The following is a 24416-nucleotide window of genomic DNA, read 5'->3' as shown; positions in this document are numbered from 1 at the left end:
CCTATAACTTTTTATATCATAATTTTGACCTTTTATCTCATAGGCCTATATGACAGTATGTCATAATTTCGAGCCTTTTCGAACTTTTCCACAGTCAATGCTTAAACCTAGTTTCAGAATAAAATGCATGTTTGAGATGTTTTAACTGAAAGCAAGTTAAGTGACATATTTCTTAAAATATGTCATTGTTGTGTCTCAAGCATGGTCTCAAGATGCACCAGTAGGCCTAATGTTATTTTTCTAAGGTACGTTTATAAAAGCTTCTTAAATGCCCTAATTGAACTAAGATCTAATCCTGGCCCAATCTAACTTGTCATTATGACATTTTATGTAGGCTACATTTTGACTTTTTGTCATATAGCCTACTTATGATTTACCAAAGCATGTTTTTCTTCCCTTACGTGGAATAAATGGGCTTCCATACATTTTGCTTGAAAATTTTGCCGGTGCTGTTTATACATGAGTTTGCAATTTGTCCGGAGCGATCAGTGCCGTCGACGCTCGCTCCCTGAGCGCGTGCGGTGCGCAGTCGCAGGAGAGACGCGTGGAGTCAGTCAGTGTCAGGGACAGGGAGCTCTGAAGGGGTCACAGCTGATCACTCTGCACGCAGTCACACACTCAACTCGTGTGTTATGCATCCTTTTAAGCGAAAAGAGCTAGGGGAAATACTTTTGTGCGGTGTTTCCCTGTGTTGTCATTGCGTCTCGTCTTCGGGTGGCGGATCTTCGTTGTGTTTGGTGTTTTAATAGAGTGAACAGTGAGGATTACCGGAGCGCTCCAGAGATCAGCGGTGTTCTTGAGTTTCTCGCCCGGGATGGCCTCATCGCGACAGGACTACATTGCTCCATGGTGGACCTACTGGCTGCACAATTTCCCGCATCTTAATTTTAATTTCCAGGCGGTTGATAATACTTTTAAACCGGAGGACGCCAGCTATCAGCAGGTGAGAGGAGTTGAATGTATTTTTAGTTTATGGAGGGGGGAAATCTAAGTAAACGTTACCAGTTTGGTAAACAACTGACACACATGCATACAAGAGTCAACTATAGAATAACTATTTAAATTATAATAGTTATAACTCTCTCTCTCTCTCTCTCTCTCTCTCTCTCTCTCTCTCTCTCTCTCTCTCTCTCTCTCTATATATATATATATATGTGTGTGTGTGTGTGTGTATGTATACGTATAATAGTTACAACTAATTATATATAACTATAACAAAATACTGTATTCTATATAAAACTATGTATAACTATAACAAAATACTGTATTCTATATAAAAACAAATTGATAAAATAACGTGCAAAATACCAAACCATTTGGCCAAAAAATATTATAATTAATACATTTATTAATACATACATTTACTACATAATGCATTAATTTACTACACTATAATACTTTCAAACGTGTGACAACTTACCCCAACCTGATATGAATGAAAAACACCTTTGTCCTGAAAACATAGCGGGACTTAATTTTAAAGTTGACTCTTGACTGTGTGCCAGTCTCTAAAACAAATTTGGCACACACAAAAAAAAACAAAAAACAAAAAAAAAACAATATATATATATAACTTCAGTCTTTGTTTTTTCATCAGTTTTAATAATGTATTTGCATTTATCTGGAAATCAATTAAATCACTTTTATATGCTACATTTTAGAGTCAACATGAAATGGAAGTTTAGTCTTTTCTTCCCTCCTATATCCGAGTGAAACGGCTTCTCAAACAAGAAAAAAATGTAGGGCCGAACTTGATTTTGTCCATGGGGAATGATTGAATGGTTGTGGTTTTCTATTGGTGGATCTCATGTGAGTGACAGGTTGACCCCGCCCTCACGCCAGTAAACACGTCATCAGAGAAGAGAAGAGAAGAGAAGAGATGTCACTGAAAGAGGGAGGGGAAGTTATTCTGATTAAACAATATGAGGACACATGAATAAATAAATAAATAATGCACGGATAAATCATTTACAATAAATAGTGAGCTATACCATTAAAATGGTGACTTTAAATGAACCCCAAAATATGTTGTAAATAGCTTTTTACAGGAATTCTAATCTTCTGAAATCGGTGTCACATGTCCCACGTTTTCCTATTTTTCTGGGCCAAGCCTTTAAGACATGTTCCTACAGAAACTGATTAAAAAAAATAATAATAAAACAACGTCCCCATAGAAATAATCACTGAAGTATCCTGTGACAACTAGCCCCGGTCTCCCCTGAAGAACAGTGGCCTGTTCTTGCAGGTGTAGTGGTGAAACATGCAGGATGATGAGTGTGAAATGTAATTCTGTAGTGGATCACTGGTTTCTCTCAGCTCAGCAGTTGTGTAGAACTCAAACAGCTTCTGACATCTGTGACTTGTAGCTATGCATCTGTTTGTTTACATAATCCAAATCCATTACTGCTAAGACAAGAGTTCCACATTCCAGTAATGGAATATAGTGTGTACCTTCAGCATCCTGGGACCAAAAATGTGTGATAATCATAAATGTCTCTCACTAAACTCTATAAATGTGCAATATCTGGTGTAAACAGATGTGTCTGGTGGTGTGTCAGATCTCCATTAAATAGTCTCTGTTTCCCCTACACTGTGATTTGTACTCTAGCAGAATACAGTCTCCAGAGGAACATTTCCCTCATCGATTCAGTCGATACTTCTGCTGGGGTTTTTATCATAAAGGATATTACGTTCCTTGTTCAAGGTCACATTTTCTGGGTTACATGAGAAAATCAGTGAAGCAGCAAGTTTATCTCATCCCTCGTTCTAAAATAAAGAATGCTTTTCACATCTTTCTCTCGGTTAAATCGAAATCAATCTCAGGAATTGTACTTTCTTTAGTAAACGTGTGTTATCAATCTTTGACATTGCGATTTGAAATTCACATCACAAAAAATGACAATCTTATTTAATGTGGTTGTAGTTTTTATTACATAATAACGTTTCTCAAAGCAATTACATTTTAGTATGTTCTTTTACTAAAAAAAAGAACCATGGTAAATAAATCCAGTGGTTTTCTGGACATGTACATTGGTAGTATCATCATAGTTTTTATGGTAGCTGAATATGGCAATTAGATGCCATTACTATACAATATACAATATTTTTTTGAAGCAAGTATATGTAAATGAAATGTTTATTTCCTTTATTGCTTGGCCTTCTGAATAGACGTCCGGCTTGCCTCAATATGTCTGTTTTTTTTAGCACTGGCAGGAAGTTTGGTTTTAAGTGGTGCTCTTCTGATAAACTTCCTCTGAAAACAATGCATGGGACAAATATAGAGATCAAACGGTTTTATTATTGGTAATAATGACTGTCACCGGTGTTGAGTTCGCAAACACACTCTGTTAGGTAGGAGGTTAGCAAGTCAGTTGCAGGTTACAGAGTTTATTGGTAATTAAGTTGTTTAAAAATTGTGAAAACGTATGTCCAGGGGACTGTGATGTTGCATTAGTTATTATTTTATAGCTTTGGAGACATAATAGAGGTCTCATGTTTGCATTTAACTATATCAGCATGTCTTAGATTTTACTGAAATTTCCGTTATTAAGGAGTACAGAGTAATGTGGATGTGTAGTGTTTGAGGTCGTGGTGAGATCTGACTTTTGGTTGCAGACAGTGTACGAACTACACAAATCAGGTATTTGCGTAAAAGTGCAGATACCCTGATAAAATATTACTTTGTTTCACTTTTTGAGTTAACCCTTAAATGCATGAATGTTTCGCCAATCATTTTTACACATTCGGGTCTTTAGTGACCCGGATCTGACGGAGATAGAGATTGACGTCACGGGTCACCCGAGGTGTCCGTTTAGGGGTCAAAGTACAAAACTACTTGATTTTTTATGTAAAAACTTGTTTTTATATACTTCATCTTACAGTAAGATGTGTTGGTTAAGGACTTGAATGTAAATTGATCTGCAAATAGCAATTTATTTATAGCAATTAAGTTTATTTACAAAAAATACACTATAAAACAATTCAAATTCAGGACACTAAAATATCAATTTAAAGTTAATGATAATTCAGTTGTTCAAACAAGAGAAAATAATGAAAAATTAATCATACATGCAATATAAAAACAGGTACAATACATAGGCATTATTTTAATATTATAGATTTGACCTAAAATAGCCTTTCCCATACAGAGAGTAACATGCAAATATGGACATGTTCACATTCATGCATTTGAACAGCTCGCAAATAACTGATACTCATGAGATAGATATGATTTTCATTAACAGTGATCAATACTAAAATTCGGCATTAGTAACTTACTTTTCACCTTTTATTATTGTAACAGAGCTATTCTAACTCTACACTTTGGTTTTGACCATAATTCCCAAGTTCTTATATGGCGGTTTAACTGTACCATTGAAAATAATGTCACAGCAGCCTTTAGTGATTTTAGTAATTTTGCTTGGAATTTCCCAAGAGCATGTTGTGATTATTTAATGTGAAATTGAGGTTTGCACTCTGTGGTAACCACACTTTTCCATCCCCTGACGCAACTTTAACATTTAAAAAGCTTGTCAAGTATTTGTTTTGCATTTAAATGAGCAGTAGCCCTTTGCAATGTTTTCTTAACCTAATAAAATCTAATCTAATGTAATATATATATATATATATATATATATATATATATATATATATATATATATATATATATATATATATATATATATATATATATATATAATATCCGGCTGTCCTTCTGGTCTCCTTTGATCACAAGACTCCAGAGCTGACGTGCTTTACTTTCATCACATGATGTTGGACTCAAAGACTGAAGGTTTCTGTTTAGCCTCAGTCCATGTGGGTTGCCATGGCGATGCACGTGGGGGCTCAAGCACGCCCTCATAACAACCATTATATGATTTATCCACCCACAGCCTTGAACCGTTCCATGCGCAACGTCAAGATACATAATCTCTTAGAGATGCAAACACCTTTGTTTTTCAATTTTCTACATAAGACTGTTCAGAAAACATCTCTGTTCAGTCCTTTCCTCATACCATCGCAAATAATGTACCACACTCAAGTGTAGCTTAGAACATTTGCATTATTTTTACACTGCAAAACATATTTGTCTTGTGTTCTGGTACAAACGTTTAACGCCTATTAGAAATTCTCTGAAAAAAAATATTTTTTTTTTATTCAAGCATTTTTTTCTGATGATCTTTTACTGGAAAGCAAGACTAAAATACTGATTAAGAAAGTACACTGCAGCAGCATCACTAATCTCTGTTTGATTTGACCATCTGGCCCGTGTTTTCTTGACTCTGTCCGGCAGGCTCTCGTCTTGCTGGCCTGTGTGTCTGCGCTGGGTCTGGGCTTGAGTCTGCTGGTTCTGTCTGCGTATCTGACCTGCCTGTGCTGCTGTCGAAGGGAAGAGGATGAGGAAGTCAAAAGGCCTGACACCTGCTGTGTCACATGGACTGCTGTTATCACCGGTCTGGTCATATGGTGAGTTGTTTATGGTCACTTTGTTTTGCACCTGTGAGGACATGTGCATGTGTATTTCTGAATTCAGCATCATTTTATTCATCACCACTTTAGAGTCGATGACGTAGCTATTTTATTTATTTATTTGATTTTTTTCTGTCTATGGACATTTTTTCCAAAATAATTGTTGAAAAAAAAAATTTTGGGGTCGTTGAGATTTAAAAAAAAAAAAAAAAAAAAAGAAAAAATTAATGCTTATGTTCAGCAAGGATGCATTAAATTGATTAAAAGTGACAGTAAAGACGTTTTTTAAGGTTACAAAATATTTATATTTCAAATAAATGCTGCTCTTTGGAACTTTATTTATCTAATAGTCCAAAAAAAATGACTAGAGTAATGGCTGCTGAAAATTCAGCTGTATCATTATGGGAATTTCTTTTTGGATAAATAAATAAATTGAATATATGGCATACTGATTTTTAAAAAAATAATATATATATATATATATATATATATATATATATATATATATATATATATATATATATACATATATGTATATATATGTATATATATATATATATGTTAGAAACATATGTAACATATCTATTCAGCATTACAGTATAATTGAAAGCTATACATTTTAACATTTATTAGGCTTTAAAAAATTTAACTTTTAATTTAAGTGAACTTAAACTCAATCTTTACATAAACCATTTGTAATCAATGACTTATTTAGCTGTGACTTTAATATATCAGGGCTCAATGCTAAGTTTTTTTTTTTTTCTCAGTTTATAGTAAGGCAACAACTCAAAGTCCCGTCCCTTGGGTGAAGGAGGAAATCCTCATGAAGGAGGAAATGTCCTCATGCAGCGGCACTTGGTCGATGGTAGAGAAAAGAGTTAAAAGAGTAGAGAATTTTAGAGCAGAAAGTAGAAAAGAGTCCACAATCTCTGCTTTATTTGGCTCTCTGAGGTCAACACACATCCTAATTTTACCTGATTTTAATGCATAACAACAGTCGGAGACACCCATGCAGAGACGTTGATGTGTTCTATCACCCCGGCTGCTTGCAAGCGATTTAATTCCTCTGACACAACACTACGAACAGAAAGTGGCAGACGGCGAAGTTGGCACACTGGTGTGACTGTATCATCCAGCTTTAGAAAGTTTAAAGCACATCCAAACTCAGTTGACTCTGCAACAGTGCACTGAAAGACTGGCACAGGAGAAGTCCGGTCATGTCATGTGTGTCAGCTCAATGACAAAACTGTCAAGTCACATCCTGTGGGTCACATCCAAGTCACCAGTGAGGGTACGAAACCCCTTGCATGTTCCTAAGGGACACCAAAAGTTTACCGATCCTCTCACAGTTGCCAAAAGACTTGGACTGAGTACATGGGTTCTTAGTGATGGAAAGACATGGAATGCTTCCCATCTTACTGCATTTCCATGCACACCTAGCCTGGATGCCAGCCAAACTTAGTCCCGCCCACAACATTTGAGGTCGGGAAGTTCGGTCTGGACTTGATCCGTTGTGGAGCAACTATGCTCGAACCAGAGCTGTTCGGACCAATCAAATTGTCAGGGCAGGCTTTATATGATGATGGACAGATGATCAACAGTAACGTAATCATCCACGTCACCAAAGAGCGCTTGGGTTGAATTCGTTTACAACAAAGATGGCTGCCGCTGGAGAATTGAGATTTGTAGATTCTGCCATCGAGTCTGTTATAGAAGATATCGACAGAGCATTGATTTTAAAAGAGGAATAGAGAACCGCGATCAAGGCATTTGTCGAACGGAAAGATGAATGAAGAACATGCGTCACTTACTCCATTGCTCTGATTGGTTGTAGGTCCATCCAATTGAGTGCAGAGGCATTTTCTTTCCTGGTTTGGTTGAAACACGCCCCATAATCACAGCCCAATGGAGCAGTATCAGACTCATATTCTGACTAGAATCTGAGTATGACGACGTCAGGCTAATGCACACCAACAACTCCAGCTGAGAACACTGTTCACTTCACACACACTCATACCACTAGACCTAAACGTGATGTTCGGAAGCCTAGTTGGTTGTAATTGCATTTATTGAGATTCAACTATTGTTTCACAGAAAAAAATTACTTACACAATTACATAGCTTGAGTCGCTAGCGACCCTATACACTTTAAATATATATAAATATAACATTTATAATAAAATAAAATAAAATAAAACAGACATTCTTTTATAATTGAATTTTTTTCTTGTTATATTGTTTACAATGAATTGGTTGAGGAGTACTAAGAAGGTTAATGTCTAACTTTAAAAAAAAAATGAATGAGGGGGAGGGTTGCGAATGACGTGCCGGGTCGATAAAGACCCGAGGTATGCGTTTAAGGTTTAACCTGTGGCATTTCATTTAGGACATCAGCAGTATTTTACCATGGATAATGGTGCATTTGGATTGGATTTGTTATGCGACAGGTTCATGGGTGAGATGTTAGCTGTGGAAGAGATATTTTTAGTATTTAAGCTTGTGTGCTGTGACCTCATGCACAGTTCCTTGTTCTCCCAAACGGCGGTGCAAATCAGAGCACGAACCACTGCATTCAGCTCCGAATGGTAGGAATTAAGATGGAAACTCAATTCTAATTTTGTGCGAATTAATCCTCCTTCACCTCTATTCTCTTTGAGCCGGATATGTAGGCAAATTCATTCTCTGCTAACCAGAACACACGTGTCACATGATTCATGATGTCCAGTGGTTGTCATTAGAATTAAAACACGTCAGGATCTCTTACGCACAAAGACTGTTAGAGATCATGTTAACAGTGAGATATGGAACAGGTTCAGGATACAGAAAGTGAGATTCGTCTCTGGTAGGATATGTGCATGAGTGATCTCCTAAAGCTTAGTTCCTACCCTCAAGAGAACCTATAAATCAATCTTCCCAGAGGCTCAAACCTCTAGAGCATTGGAGAGTTAGCACACTGCTAACACTGTTTGCGTTCACATTGTGTCAATAAAAGAGAACAAATGCTTCTGCTTAAGTGCTAAATTGAATTGGCAGAGTGTTCATCTTAAACTTGTGACAGTCATGAAAGTTTGGGTCGTGATTGAGTTAGCATTCCAGATCTAGACACAGGGCCATTGTCATGTTAACTGCTACTGCGTGATCTGCTTAGCACAAAGTCTGACTTAACCTTTTACTATTGTACATGCTTTCTAACACACTTTATTATTAATAATTGGCTCTTTTAAAGACCTATATAAAATCCAAATTGGAGTTTTGTGGCCTGATAGATATAAGGTCACACTATATATATAGGACACAGCGACAGTGTTCTAAAAACAAGCATCAAGTTGCAAGCTCAGTTTTCTCATGTCCTCCACTTACTATATGACATCACCTTCCTCTTACTGTTTCCTCTCTATCACAGATAAACATCACATGTGCTTGTGTTACTTCTATGTTCATTTTCTGATGACCTGAATAACCTGAATTTGAGTTTGTTCTTCAGACCAAACTTCTTGTAAATGGCTTCAGAAGGTGAATTTCATTTTTGGATGAGATATTCCTTAAGTAAATCCATACCAGTTGACCACTTATGTGAATTGTGGACACATACATTACATTTCTAAATGTTTATGGTGGTTGCGACCCTGCGTGAAGGTGCATGTGTGCTGTCGTGGGGATGTACTGCAGCAGAACACGTTCTTAAGCTAAGACACTGTTATACTAAGACCTTAACTCAATAATGTGGCTGTTTATCTCATTCATGTTTGTGTCAGGTGGCCCGTGGTCGTCCTTATTGGATTAACCCATCAGCTCTAAGGCGCTCTTTAATTCCATTATATTACCATTTTTAATCAGAACAGGGATAGTTTTTATTTTCAGTGGCTCCGTTCCTTCTAAAACACTTGGATGTAGGTAATACCATTGTCATGTACTGTATATTAGAAGCCAGTTCTCTCCTTTAGCCACTTTTCCTTCACATTTACAGAAAAACATTAGCCCCTTTCACCCCATAGTCCACAGTTTTTCAGTTTATCTCAATTTTTGCTAATCATAAACGAACGTTCTTTTCAGTTAGCTGTGCCCTGTGGTCTAATGACAGCGCCGACCCCATTAAAGCCCTGCAGAGATGCCTGATGGGTGAAGATTCAGGAAACTGACCCTCTAATTCTGATCCAGCTTCTGAACAGCACTTGACCCTGCAGATTTATAGAGATAGTGTGTCTCTCATTTGCACGTTTGGACATATTAGGCGTTTAAATGGCACTTTATCCTTTCAACGCTCTATCAGTGCTCAGCGGGAGCATGTAAGTGTTTACTGAAGCAATGGACAGCTTAGAGGAGGCTCACCGGTCTCTAGCTGTGATATCAGTCCTCACTGTTATTTATTTGTATCTATTGGATACAAAAGGAGAAGATTTGAAGTAGGGCTGTCACGATGTTAGATTTTTCACACCTTAATTTAAATCTTGTGAAAAGGACATTAAAGGAGCCCTTTCATTTTCATTTTAGGGTGAACTATCCCTATGAACATTTTAAAAACACCACAGGCAGTGTTTGTATGATCCACTTCTTTAAGAACTATTTAAATCTTTGCACTTTCACTTGTTTAATCGTTCACTGTGTCCAATCATTTATTTCAAATTTGCACCTTATTTGCTTTTGGCACTTCAATTATTGGAGAACTGCAGTTTGTAGGTGAGATGCATCCAGATGAGCAGTGATTTCAGCAGCTTGTGGTTGAAAGCCAGGCTAGCGCACTCAATTGCTAATGGGAGCAGAAATGCTGCTGGCCTGAGGGAGTTGTAGTAATGATATAAGGAAAGAGCCAGGAATCCATCATGCTTAGGGGAAATCAGAGACAGGATTCTCACTCAGACCACCTGCACACGCACACACACACACACGCACACACACACCCTGTTGAGGAGTTACTTTAGCAGGACAGTGTATGCCATCTGCTCAGTCTCCACTGTGGATTTCTTATATTTACAGTGGGTTTCTTATATTTGCATTGAAGGTGTTTTTATTTGGGTGTTCATGTGTGTGTTTGTGGATTAACAAGGTGTACAGTGTGTTAGTGAGAACAGAGGTGTCAAGACTAAAGAGTCCAGTCAGGCCCATGAGATGCTTTGAGGACAAAAAATGTAAAAATGCTATAAATATTAATGCCATTTACTATATTGGAACCATGTTCTGGTATCATGTATTATGTATGTTTTAACTGTTGGACAGACACATTATTTCATTTGCTGTTGCATTTTGTACATCACTTGTTTATGCAGTAGAGCCTTTATTTTAATTATGCACATTGCACAGCATTCAAATTCATGCTTTTCAGCTGAAACTGGATTTGTGGGTGACAATGTCCTTTGTCGACCCAGTTTGTTTTGTCTCATTTTTAAGTTTGAGTCAGTCAGTAATGGCAATAATGGCATGGACAAGGGAAAAATACTAGAGGTAAAAAACAGAAAGATTATGAAATCATAATAATAATAATAATAATTCATCACATTTATATAGCGCTTTTCTCAACACTCAAAGCGCTTTACATAGAAGGGGGGAATCTCCTCAACCACCACCAATGTGCAGCATCCACCTGGATGATGCGACGGCAGCCATATTGCGCCAGAACGCCCACCACACACCAGCTTACTGGTGGAGAGGAGAGTGATGAAGCCAATCAGTATATGGGGAGGATTAGGAGGCCATGATGGACAGAGGCCACTGGGCAAATTTGGCCAGGATGCCGGGGTTACACCCCTACTCTTTCGAAAGACATCCTGGGATTTTTAATGACCACAGAGAGTCAGGACCTCGGTTTAACGTCTCATCCGAAGGACGGTGCTCTTTTGGCAGTATAGTTTCCCCGTCACTACACTGGGGCATTAGGACCCACACAGACCACAGGGTGAGCACCCCCTGCTGGCCTCACTAACACCTCTTCCAGCAGCAACCTGGTTTTCTCAGGAGGTCTCCCATCCAGGTACTGACCAGGCTCAGCCCTGCTTAGCTTCAGTGGGCAACCAGTCTTGGGCTACAGGGTGATATGGCTGCTGGCTATCAATCCATCTATGGGTGATAGATCATGCCATGAATACCATTGGTGCTGGCATAGAAATTCCATTTTTCCATAAAAAGGTCAGCAGATTCATTCTGGGGCTAGTTATTAGTAATAAAATAAAAAGTAATTATTTTCTGAGGAGCACTTATAAACCTATTAAAAAAAAAAAAAAAATGAAGACAGATAAATAATCTACTGAACATTTTCTAATTTAGCCTATATTTAGGTTTTCTAATCTCCATCTTCAGTATTAGTTTTTAAAAACTTAATTAACTAGAAAAGAAAAGTTGGAAAAAGGGTTTCAAGGATAAATCCCCTGTCTGTGTTTTTTCATGCATCTTGGCTGTTTCCTAGAGTGTTGCTAGAGCTGATAAATAGATGGATGGATGGACGGATGGATGAATAGATAGATGTATATGTTACTTTATTATTAATGTGACAACTTGCCTTTGTTTCGTGACAGGATACTGAGGGATACTGAAGAAAAATGATGGATGGGTGGATGGATTGATTAATGGATGGATGGATGGATGGATGGATGGATGGATGGATGGATGGATGGATGGATGGATGGATGGATGGATGGATGGATGGATGGATGGGTGAATGGACGGACATGGTTGGATTAATGGACAGACATGGATGGATGGATGGATGGGGGGGATGGATTGATAGATGGATAGATGGATGTATGGATATATGGGTGAATGGACGGACATACAGACAAGGCAGATAGATAGATGCATGGATGGATGGATGGATAGATAGATAAACAGATAGATGCATGGATGGATACATGGACAGACGGATGGATGGATGGATGAGTGGATGGATGGATAGATAGATATATAGATAGATAAACAGATGGATGCATGGATGGATTGACAAACGGATGGAGGGATGGACAGATAGATGGGGGTATGAGCTGATGGATGGATGGATGGATGGATGGATGGATGGATGGATGGATGGATGGATGGATGGATGGGTGGACGGACCAAGACAGATAAATGCATGGATGGATACATGGACAGACCAATAGATTGATGGGTGGGGTGAATGGACGTGCAGACAGACAAAACAGATAGATGCACTGATGGATACATGGACAGATGGATGGATGGGCGAATGGATGGATAGATGGATGGATGGATGGACAAATAGCTGAAACATCCAATTAATCATACCAATGTAACTGTTACAGCCAATACAGTGTTTTTTCTTTTGTCAGTCTGAAAAATAGCCTCTCTGATGAAGCCTTCAAAGAAAATGAGACATAGATGTGGAGATGTTCTCAAAAACGCCGGAGAAATATCACATCTGAAATGGACTGTGTCTCTAACATAAGGAATGGGGGTTTTAGATGCTTTGCTGAGATGGACTGAGCGGTCCTAGAGCTTGACGGTCTGCACACATGCTTCTGATGAGGTTGCTTAATGAAGCGGATCTGATGCTGTCTGGAGAAGAGAGTAAACTGGTTTCTGAGCAGAGCAGGCTAATTAGGTAGAGCACAATTCTGGAGGCTGCTTTGAAATATTTACTCAGATTTCACATTAGAAGCCACCTCGAGACCAATTGAGTCAAAATGATGAATTTTTAAGTCAAACTGGTACTGGTGAGCTGTTTATTGCGGTGGCAGCTGGTGTCAGATGTGTTTGGGCAACTTGGGCCTGGGAATTGTCTACTCTGTGAAACAAGGGTCCTTCAATATAAATTAACAAGTGATAAGACGTACCCTGGGTGAATCTCTCAAAACCTGTCTCAAAAACCCTTTTTTTACTGAAAGAAATTAGTATTTTTATTCAGCAAGAATGTGATCAGAAGTGACAGTAAATAAATGTATAATGTTATTCAAAAAGTCTATTTCACATAAATGCTGTTCGTTTTTAAACTTTCTATTCCTCAAATAATCCTGAAATTTATTTTATCACGTTTTCTGCAAAAAATATTGAGCAGCACAACTGTTTTCAACACTTATAATAATCTGAAATATTTCTTGAGCAGCAAATCATCATATTAGAATGATTTCTGAAGGATCATGTGACACTGAAGACTGGAGTAATGATGCTGAAAATACAGCTTTGCATCACAGGAATAAATTACATTTTTAAATATATTACAGTAGAAAAATAGTTAATAATATTTCACGATATTTCTCGTTACTGTATTTTTTTTTTTCATCATAAAAATGCAGCCTTTGGAGAGCATAAGATTTCTAAAAAACGTATCGACACCACACATTTGTACGGTAGCGTGTCTTTTGTGCCTTGAGAAAATTTTATAACAGCAATGTAAAACGTCTCATTTACATATCTGTAATACAATATATATATATATATATATATATATATATATATATATATATATATTTATTTATGTATTTATTTATTTATACATTATGGTTGTGTTGGTTGTACTTCTATTAAAAAAAATCGTAATGCATTTTTTTTTTTTACTATGATATTGAGGAAAATTATTGAACCACCATTGAGAATAATTAAAAGTAGAAAATAAGAATAAATGTGCTTGATGGTCATGAAAATATAAAAATAATCTAACTACTTTTACTAAATCAATCTGTGAGACTTTACCATGTTTTACTCTTATCATTAGTTCTTCTGGTGTTTAGGAATGATAGTATCTGTCTTGTTTCATCGATCTGGTGCTAGTAAGTTGATTTCGGTTAGTTAGTTTAGTCCAAATAAAATGATCTTTTTGAACTGAGCAGGATTTTTTAAAGAAGCTCCGCTAAAATATTTAATCTCATAAGATGGATAATTTGATTCCTCATCTTTGTAGTGGTAAAAAACTTTACCTTGAAATGTCTCAAATCTTCAGCAAACCTTTTGAAGCAACATGAGAGAATTGTATTGATATGAAACTGTATTTGTAACACAAACTGTTGTTTTGCCTTGATTTGTTTTTCTCACAGTTCAGCGGTGGGTGTGGGTTTCTATGGAAACAGCGAAACCAACGATGGAGTTTACCAGTTGACTTACTCAATTTATAATGCCAATCACACACTGGGTGGCATTGGCAGTCTGGTAAGAGTTTCACTTCCTTCTCCCGTCACTCATCATGTCTCATTTCATTGGAATAGCCTGAGGAACGTTTGTGATTAAATTTAAATCTGAATTTTGCCTGTTATATGCTGCATTCTTAAAAACTAAGAGCTGGAGCCTCAGGGGCTTTTCGCTGGTGCTGGAATATCATGTGATGAGTGGCACACACACACACACACACACATGCAGAAGCGCAGCACTGCTGCAGGCGTCACTTCTGCCACAGAGCTGTAGTCATAAAGTGTCAGTCCCCAATTTAACTTCCAGTGTTTTGAGAAGTTTGAGTTGTTGATTCTAGAAACCTCTCCAGATGCAAATACATCCATCTGCTGTGTATATTCATCCGCAAGAGAAATCAGTAAGCACTGAGAGAAGACTGGGATTATCTGTTCATCTGCTTTAAAGGGGATTGAAAATCTATGTGTATATCCACGTCCACGGATGTGCTGGAAATGTTTGTCAATGCTGATCACAGAGTGATTGAGGACACCCACTACTGAACGACTATCACAGACCACCATTTAATTTAATTTAATTTAATTTTATTTTATTTTATTTTATTTTATTTTATTTTATTTTATTTTATTTTATTTTATTTTATTTTATTTTATTTTTTTATTTTTTTATTTTTTTATTTTTTTTATTTTATTTTATTTTATTTTATTTAATTTTATTTTTAAATGATTTGAACACAGGTAGCTCAAAGTTTTCTGACGACGATAAACAACAAAAAGAAGTTACAGGCTATGTTGAGAACAGAGAAACTACCTTAAAATTAGAAATTGGAATATCGCATAAAACGGTTGCGATTAAAGCATTTCCATCCCATGTGATTAAGAGAAAAAAATGGTCACTTTCTGGGAAATTGGTGCAAAATATCTGTAATAAAAATGAAAGTTGCTGCAATTGGGGAAGAAAATGTGGCTCTTTTTTCCTACATCACAAATGGCTTGCATCTCAGACCGTGTAGACGAAGCGGTCATGTTATCTCACGTTCAGATGCCAGGTGTTTGTGAACGCAATCATGTGAGACGCTTCTGGGATGTCATCATACCAAATAATTCTGATGACAGACTTATCTTAGGCATTTAAGAACCAATATTTGAGATGCTGCGATGCTATTGGTCTGCCGGCTAGTCCAGTTATCCAATCACATCCACTGTTGAGGCAAAATAACGTGAGTTTTCTTGTTGCGCATCGAAGGATTTATTCGGTTAATGTGTTTCCATCGTAGTAGATATGCGCATGTCTTCTTATCGGATAAAACATTTATCTGCCTCAGTTGAGCTTATACGTTTTTAATGCACATTTTTAGAATTTATGTGCATCTTTTCGTTTCCATCCAGAGTTTTTTGTTTATCCAATATCCCAAAATGTGCATAAAAATAGGTGGATGGAAACATAGCTAGTGTAAGCATCAATGTGATTTTAATGTTTTAATGTTCGTGTTTTAATGGCAATCACTTAAAAAAAAAAAAAAAAAAAAAAAAGGATGAGCTGTAAGGAAGACTACACTTTTTTTGAGCCAAAAAGCTAAATTTTTCGACTAATCTCAGTCTTTGTTGGAATCGGTGTATATTAAGTGACAGGTTTACAAGTTCTTTGCTTTCCCATTAAAAACGTCACTGTGTTATCTATTCCGAGAATGCACTGTGCATAGGGCGGTTCTTTGTAATTCACAGCAATGCTGTTTAAATCAACCCACAGACAGTGTTTCCTGCAGTATGTCCCAGATGTGAGGGCTGTGTAATTCAACATATGGCAGGTTGAGTCTGGTAAACGGAGCATTTGGCTGGCAGAACAGTTCTCCTCTCACAGCCCTGATGTTCATTACCTGTGGTGACATCCTCTGTTCCTCTGATACTCTTCCTGCCATCTCTCTCTCTCTCTCTTCTAGTGTATCTTTGGCTCACTCACTTATAATGCATTGCTTCACGGTTGGGCGGTCATATCTAAATGAGCTGAGAACAGACTTTTCACTATTTGCTGTAACTAAAACAACATTCAGAATGTGAGAACAACAAACAGCACTTGGCTTCACTAAAATGGCATAAATCCAATTTCAGCTTTAGTAAACGTCTCTTTTAAAATTGAAATATAAAGAGGACCAGTCTGAAGGCCAAGCATGATTGCACAACTGAATTCATGAATGCTGAAAAGTGAGGAGGGAATTTTCAGACCTGCCAAGCTTTTTAAATGGCTTCTGCCAGTGGTTGCGTGCCAGAAAATAGCTGTTGCAACCGTGAGTAAATGGGTGTAGCGATTGCCATTTTGCATGCTTCTAACTTTATTTCATTCAGTGTCCACACCTTCCACAAGGACACTGACTCTAATGCATGAAAGTTGCCCTTATGAATCTTAATCTTTACAAATCTTAATTACGCTTCCACCATCTCCAAATTATGAGTTATAGAGCTATTATTCAAAAGAGCTACATAATGCATTTCACTGAAACGAAAGAAGAATGAGCAATTATTGCCAAGACTAAGATTTATCAGAAATGCCACATGGTGGCCTTTAAAAGTAGGGAAAGAAGAGACAAATGGACAGACTCAAGCAAATGTATTGTTTTTTAGCATGCAAACACTGATGTACTGATCCATTATTAATGATTTGATGTCTAATAACAAACTTTAAAACCATTTAGACAGTCTAGTGTAGCTTATTCTGGTTAAAATAAGATGTCTGACATTTTTATGGCACACTTATAGTTTGGTGAGCAGCAAAGTGGTAGAACAAATTTGTTCAAGTCACAAATTTGATGTGTTGGCTAAGAGAAGTGAGTTCCTGTGCATTATACATCCCTATATTATAGACAATGGACCTTTTTGCACGCTACATTTTGCTAATGTGGCCACGCCGAGTCATACAATTTCCATAAATATTTCCATTTTTAGACCTAGCTGAATCTAATTGTGATTGATGACTGCATTTTGCTGTCTTGTACTGTTTCTTCTAAACTAGCTTCTTTCTGTCCCGTCTAGCCTGATTCTTGATTCTCGGTCCTCAAAATAGGAGGATAAGACCCCTCACTTTGTCCAAAACGCATCTTTCAAAAATGTTTAGCTTGCATATCCACTGGCTTGGGAGAAACTATCTCAATACCTGCCAATGAAATATCCCACTTACTTGGGGGATGTTACATTTGCAAAATTCAGTTTTGTCAAGTATGTGTGGACCCCAACATTCTTTCAAATATCTATAATAATTAAACAAACAAAACAAATCTCAGCTTTTTGTCACTCTCGCCACTTTGCTTCTTTGGCAATCCCATGATCACCCGTGCATGCCTCCCACTCCCATAGAGAATTCATTGGAAACGGCCATTCATCTCTGCGCCAGCGCGGCACCATTAGCCTGCTAATAGTGATCAGCAATTTTCTTTGTCTCTGCTCTCAGGTGGGAAACTCATTGGGTAGTATGCAGGTCGGGCTGAAGGAGCATCTGGATCGGTTGGATGAGATATTTTCTCCACGGGGGGACTACACCCAAACCTTGCGTTTCATGCAGCAGATGGCCGACAACATTATCCAGCAGCTGACAGCCATGCCAGACACAAGGAAGGTGCAAGTGGATTTGGCAGCCATCGCAGACCAAACTGCATTCATAGAGTACTATAGGTGAGCTGCTTTGAGCTGGTGGGGTAAGGCTGGCTTATTTACTTCACTTTGTGCACTTACTGTTTTACAACATCATGTCCTATGTTTCATCAGAGGTCAAAGACAGGTTGGCTCTATTTGCTCTTGAGACTGCTGGTGTAGATGTGGGTCAGAAATGTGTCTGAATGTTCCAGATGCCCTTGCTCGTCAAACATGTGACCCAATTTTTCAAACTACAAGCCTTCTCAAATAGGGCTGTGTATCGGCAACAAAGTCACGATACGATACGACATATATCACAATATGGGTCTGCACTAAATTTCACCCCAGCAGAATTTGGTATAACAGTTTATTAAACACTGCATACTATAGGGCCATTGCTAACTATAGGCAGTTGCCCTCTGCATTGTGAAGGGCCACTTTAGCACTGTATAACAATATGGCTTAGGTGTCATGTTAATATTGGGCACTCCCCACCAGGTACAATATTCTGATTATTTTCTTCTTGTTTTTTTAACTCTTTCCCTGCAATTGACGGAATATTTTGTCACTTACTGTATGAGAGAATGCTTTTTCCGGCTTTCTGTGTTTTCACTGTTATACGGTAGGGGGCGCTATTACACATCTTCTCAAAGAGTACTGAATCTCCTGATAAGAACACATGCGAAGAAGAAGCAGGAACAAGTGATAGCATATGTAAGCAGATGCGAATGTAAAATAACACGATCATCAACATTAAACTATACTGTTACAAAACTATAACGTTTCAGAATGAAAATTCAACCCAGGACGAAGTATAGGACTGTGCGAGTTGTGGAGGAGTTGATGGACTCGATCCACTCCATCTATGTTTTGATCATCGTTCTGAATCCGATCTGGTTGTAATCTCTGGGAAAAACACGATTTTGCTTTTAGCTCAAAATGTTGCTTTTTTATTAAAGACCGTCTGTCAGAAGCTAGTTATTTTAGTTTATAACGTTTCAAATATGGATATTTTTCTTACACAAACGCACCGCTTCACTTCAGAAGGCCTTCATTAACCTTTAGGTCTTTATTATTTTTCAAACTTTTTGCCCTGCTCCTCAAACATGGCCGTATTTTTCAAACTTCTGGCCCTAATCCTCAAACATCCGACTGTTCAAACTTCTGACCCTACTTCTTAAACATGTGACCCTATTTTTCAGAATTCTGGTCCTGCTTCTCAAACATGTGCCCTATTTTCAAACTTCTGGCCTTCTCAAAATGTGACCCTATTTTTCAGACTTCTGGCCCTACTTCTCAAACATGTGACCCTATATTTCAAACATTTTGCCCTGCTCCTCAAACATGGGACCCTATTTTTCAGCCTTCTGGTCCTGTTCCTTAAACATGGTACCCTATTTTTCAACTTCTGGCCTTCTAAGACATGTGACCCTATTTTCCAGACTTCTGGCCCTGCTCCTCAAACATCCAACCCTATTTTTCAAACTTCTGACCCTACTTCTGAAACATATGACCCAATTTTTAAAACTTTTTGCCCTGCTCCTCAAGCATGTGACCCTATTTTTCAGACTTCTGACCTTTTCAAACATGTGACCCTATTTTTCAGACTTCTGGTCCTGCTCCTCAAACATGTGACCCTATTTTTCAAACTTCTGACCTTTTCAAACATGGGACCCTATTTTTCAGACTTCTGGCCCTGATCCTCAAACATCCGACTTTTATTAAAACTTCCGACCCTACTTCTTAAACATGTGCCCTATTTTTTAGACTTCTGGTCCTGCTTCTCAAACATGCAGAGGTGTAAAGTCCAGGGGTCAGAAAGTAAAAGTCCTGCAATATGTTTACTCAGCCAGCTGATTTCACTAATTAGTTCTATCTCCTGGCTGAAAAACTGTGCTAATAAGCAAATCCAGGTGATTGGAACAAAATACTGAGGAGTACTTTTACTTTCTGAACCTGGACATTACACCTCTGCAAACATGTGCCCTATTTTCAAACTTTTGGCCTTCTCAAAATGTGACCCTATTTTTCAGACTACTGGCCCTGCTCCTCAAACATCCGAACCTATATTTCAAACATTTCTCCCTGCTCCTCAAGCATGTGACCCTTTTTTCCCCCTGTCTTCTGGCTCTACTCCCAAAACATGTGACCCTATTTTTTAAACTTCTAGCCTTCTCAAGCGTGTGACCCTGTTTATTTTTTATTTTTTTTACTTTTCGGCCTGCTCCTCAAACATGTGACCCTATTTTTCAAACTTCTGGCCCTAGTCATCAAATATGTGACCCTATTTTTCAGACTTCTGGCCTTCTCAAACACTTGACCCTATTTTTTAAACTTGAAAAATAGGTCTCTTGAGCTCTTCTCCTCAAACAAGTGACCCTTTTTTTTAAACATCTGACCATACTCCTCAAACATGTGACCATATTTTGCATACTTCTGACCTACTCCTCAAACAAATGACCCCTTTTCTAAAACTTTGTCCATTACACCTCAAAAATGATGGCCCTACTTCTCAGACATGTGACCCAAAACTCCTCAAACATTCTGCCCTTTTCCCCCCTCACCCTACCAAAATCAACCTGTTTTGAGTTTTGGCCTACTTGTTCACCTTTACTGGCACTACTACTGTATCTCATGTGTACTAGGTTGCTTTTGGAGCTGTTAGTCTTGTTTAATTGATTTGTATGTCCTCCTAGAAGATTACATTTCCATTTGTAGACCTGCGCGTTATGAACTTGCAGTGCATGTATTGACAAGTAGCTAGTGTTTCAAAGAGCTAAAGGACTGTGCTATTGAGCAGCAGCGCTCAAACCTCTCCTCCTCCATTACTCATGTGCAAATCTAATCGCCCGACCTCTGGACTCCCTTCCTTGATTCATCATACACCTCTGTCTCCATATATTTCGCTCGTTCCCTCCCTCTCTTTCTGTCTCAAGATATGTGAGCATTTTTAAGTCCTCATGGTGTAGGATTACAGATCAGATTGTGGTTTGCCAGGCATTCCAATAGCACACCAAACCATGTAGAACTTGAATCAATGCAGTACAGAAAATACAGCACATTACATGTGGTTTCAATTTTTTAGTTGGCTCTGACGTTAGTAAGAAAACTGTGCCCTGCTTATTAGAACATTTTGTAAATCTTTTATTAAAATGTTATGAGTTCATACGACATAAAAAAAGAAATTATGAGCTCAAACAGGATGTGTGTTCACCGGAAGGAACACCTTCTCAGCGTGAGCTGTTTGGCAGATTGTCTATTCTCACATACTTGGCTGGAGCTCATGAAATTCATATGTCTATTTGGTCTGTTCAATTATTAATCGTATAGATGGGAAACATACAACGGAAGAATAATGTGAGTGCCATAAACACCCACTTTTAAAGTCATACTTAGAGACCTGCTGACAGCACGCTCCCACACACTTACATCACACAAGATGAATATTAAAATTAAAGCTGTCCATTGATTTTTAAAAAATGCAATCGAATGAGATGATACACAGTTTAATGAATCAAATTATATGTAAAATAAATCACATATAAGGTATGTTTTCTTAGAAAAGCACTGAAGATAATTCTAAGACATTGTTATTATGGCAGACTTTGAATAAACATTACAAAAAATGGCTTTTTGATAAGTTTATCATTGGCCACAGCAATCCATTTTGAATAAGAGGGGCATAATTAAGTGCATTATCTTTTCATCACAGTTTTTTATTTTTTTATTCCAATTAATGTACAAAATTAAATTGAAGGGGCCTAATTAAAAATAGAAAACATCTGTATTTGAACATTTCTTTCCACCCTCATCATTGTTTGCTTTCTTTCAGATGGTTAACGTACCTGCTGCTTCTGATTTTGGACTTGGTCATCTGTCTCTTAGCATGTCTGGGATTGGCAAAGCAGTCTCGATGGCTGTTCGCAGTGTAAGTGTGCTCTAAATATGTATGGTTTAGACACCTGGCTTTGGCGATTGAACCATGACCTTTTTTTGCAAACATAAAGCCATTTGATGTCAACATTGATTTGGGATGCAATACATACTTGTACTGTATGCGTATGTACACAACGAGTCAAATGTCATATTACTTAGATTTCAGCATGTATATAACTTTCTCGTTTTGAATTGTTTGTTTAGTGTTGCAGAGTTGTTTATCTCTGCTAGCTTAAATCCCTAACGGATGCACAGTAAAATAATTTTGCCTCTGACATAAACAGACCTCTATGGAAAGACTCTTGAGTGCATCGAGTGCAGTGGTTAGCCAGTCGCCAGCGAGCCCTGCATTTCCCCTCTCTCTCTCTCTCTCTCTCTCCGTTTTCCTTATTGGAAGCTCCTTTAGATCCATCCCCACTTACCCCACTAATGCTTATTGATCTCTCTGCCCACGTGAGTGTGCGCTCGCCCTTAACTAATTACTACGTGCTTCCAATCCGCTTTATTGGTGCTTTTAAGACCATCTTCAGACGAGAAAGGCTGTTTGAGGAAACGTCGGCTCCATTTTCCATGGCCACCAGGGAGCCGTTCACCCCATTCATCTCTGTCTGCTTTTGACTTCCTGTTTACTCACATGATCACTCACATGCTCACGTGTTTGATCACTTTGTCACTTCATTCATTTGCTTCTTACTACTTGCTTATTAAGTTACTTAGTTAATAAGTCTTTTGTAGGTTGATTTCTGAATGCTTCAGCGACTTCAAGAATCTTATCATGATAGCACACCGTAGAGTTTACGCTCATCTGCAGTTGATCACTAAAACGTTTCCTGTTAGATACACATTCGGCAGATCCTTTTGCAATATTCTTAATTATCAACATTATGGTATGGAACAACATTCCAATCAACCAATCAGATTTGAGGGTCAAGCTTACAGTTTATGTCTAGTTTAGGCTTACAACCAGGGTTGGGTGCTTCAACATCAGTGTTATTCACCATCATTTCCCTCTGATTTTAGGGAGAAGTTATGGGTAGGGTTAGGACTACATTTTTTTGACAGGAATGTTGTTCCAGGATCAATAAAATATGTTGATCCAGGAACCAGTCAGAAAAGTCTTGGCAAAATCATGGTGACCCGAGAGCAGCTACTTGAAGTATCAACAGATTTACTTGCTAATAGGAAGTTTAGTTGATATTCATTTACACATTCACAAAACATGTGTGTAATAAATGGTGTTTTAATACATTTAGTACTATAGTTAAGTAGGATTAGTATCATGGTAGAACTCTACAGGAAACACTGATCTAACACTTGATGTTTTCCTCTTTAAAGATGTTTATCAGATATGCATTATATATTATATTTAATAGAATGCTCTATCACAGACTTTTGGCGATCTTATTATGGGCTAGATTAGCAAAATCTACATTATCTAGATTTTTTCAATCGTTCAATAATTTTTTCAATTAATTTATTAATGCTTTTAGTCAGCACAAGTATTCATAAAATTGATAAAGTGACAGTAAAGACATTTTTGAATGTTGCAAAAGTTTTCTGTTTCAAATAAATGTTGTTCTTTTCAACTTTCTATGCATCAAAGAATCATGGAAAAATTGTACCACCAAAATATTAAGCAGCAAACCTGTTTTTAACATAAATCAGAATATTAGAATGATTTCTGAAAGATAAATGATGGATAAATGATGCTGAAATACACTTATACACTTTAAAATGTATTCAAATAGAAAACAGTTTGTTTAAATTGTCATAATAATCACAATATTACTGTTTTTACTATTTTTGGTCAAATAAATGCAGCCTTGGTGAAAATGATCAAAATAATTTCTTTGGTGAGAATCTTTCAAAAACCTTCACAAATCTTACTGAGCCCAAACTTATGAAACGGTAGTTTATAGTTTTATTTTTGACCTCACATCTAACTGTTATTCCTTCACTTTCTCTCTTTTTGTCCATTTCAGTATTATGGTGTGTGGGGTACTGACCCTGATCATGAGTTGGGTGTCATTAGGAGCGGGCACGGCCACAGCTGTGGTAAGTTACTGTGTTTTCAAATGACTGCTCACTTTAAATGAGGGGAGCATGAGGTATGTGAAACTCTTAGGAGATTATCAGGGTTCAGTGACTGCATTTGTGTGTCTCGTGGTGCATGCCAGTTTGAAAAGCTGATTACAAAGCCCTGGTCATTTAAATTAGACAGTCCGCTGGCTTAATGGAGGTAAACGGTTTTACTCTCTGTGCCACTAAACATGCCAATGTACTCATGTCTCATGTCTCGCCACTGTCTTTATCTCTGCATCTCTC

The 24416-nt window shown here is 37.6% G+C and overlaps 1 protein-coding gene across 2 annotated transcripts in view; it reads left to right on the top strand.

The window, feature by feature from the left end:
* Positions 1-514: 514 nt before the first annotated feature.
* ttyh2l (tweety homolog 2, like) overlaps positions 515-24416 on the top strand; it is a 38683-nt gene continuing 14781 nt past the window's right edge. The window contains exons 1-6 of one of the 2 annotated variants that reach the window (XM_079865267.1): positions 515-943; positions 5294-5466; positions 14445-14556; positions 17974-18194; positions 21988-22083; positions 24074-24146. In XM_079865267.1, coding sequence (XP_079721393.1) covers positions 815-943; positions 5294-5466; positions 14445-14556; positions 17974-18194; positions 21988-22083; positions 24074-24146 — 804 coding nt within the window. In that variant the 5' untranslated portion in view covers positions 515-814. The remainder of the gene's footprint in view (positions 944-5293; positions 5467-14444; positions 14557-17973; positions 18195-21987; positions 22084-24073; positions 24147-24416) is intronic. The other variant, XM_079865266.1, reaches the window with a different exon arrangement.

Source organism: Squalius cephalus, assembly GCF_949319135.1.
Source record: "Squalius cephalus genome assembly, chromosome: 1".
Lineage (NCBI taxonomy): Eukaryota > Metazoa > Chordata > Actinopteri > Cypriniformes > Leuciscidae > Squalius > Squalius cephalus.
Note: the sequence above shows the minus strand (reverse complement) of the source record. Positions and strands in the feature narration are given on the sequence as shown.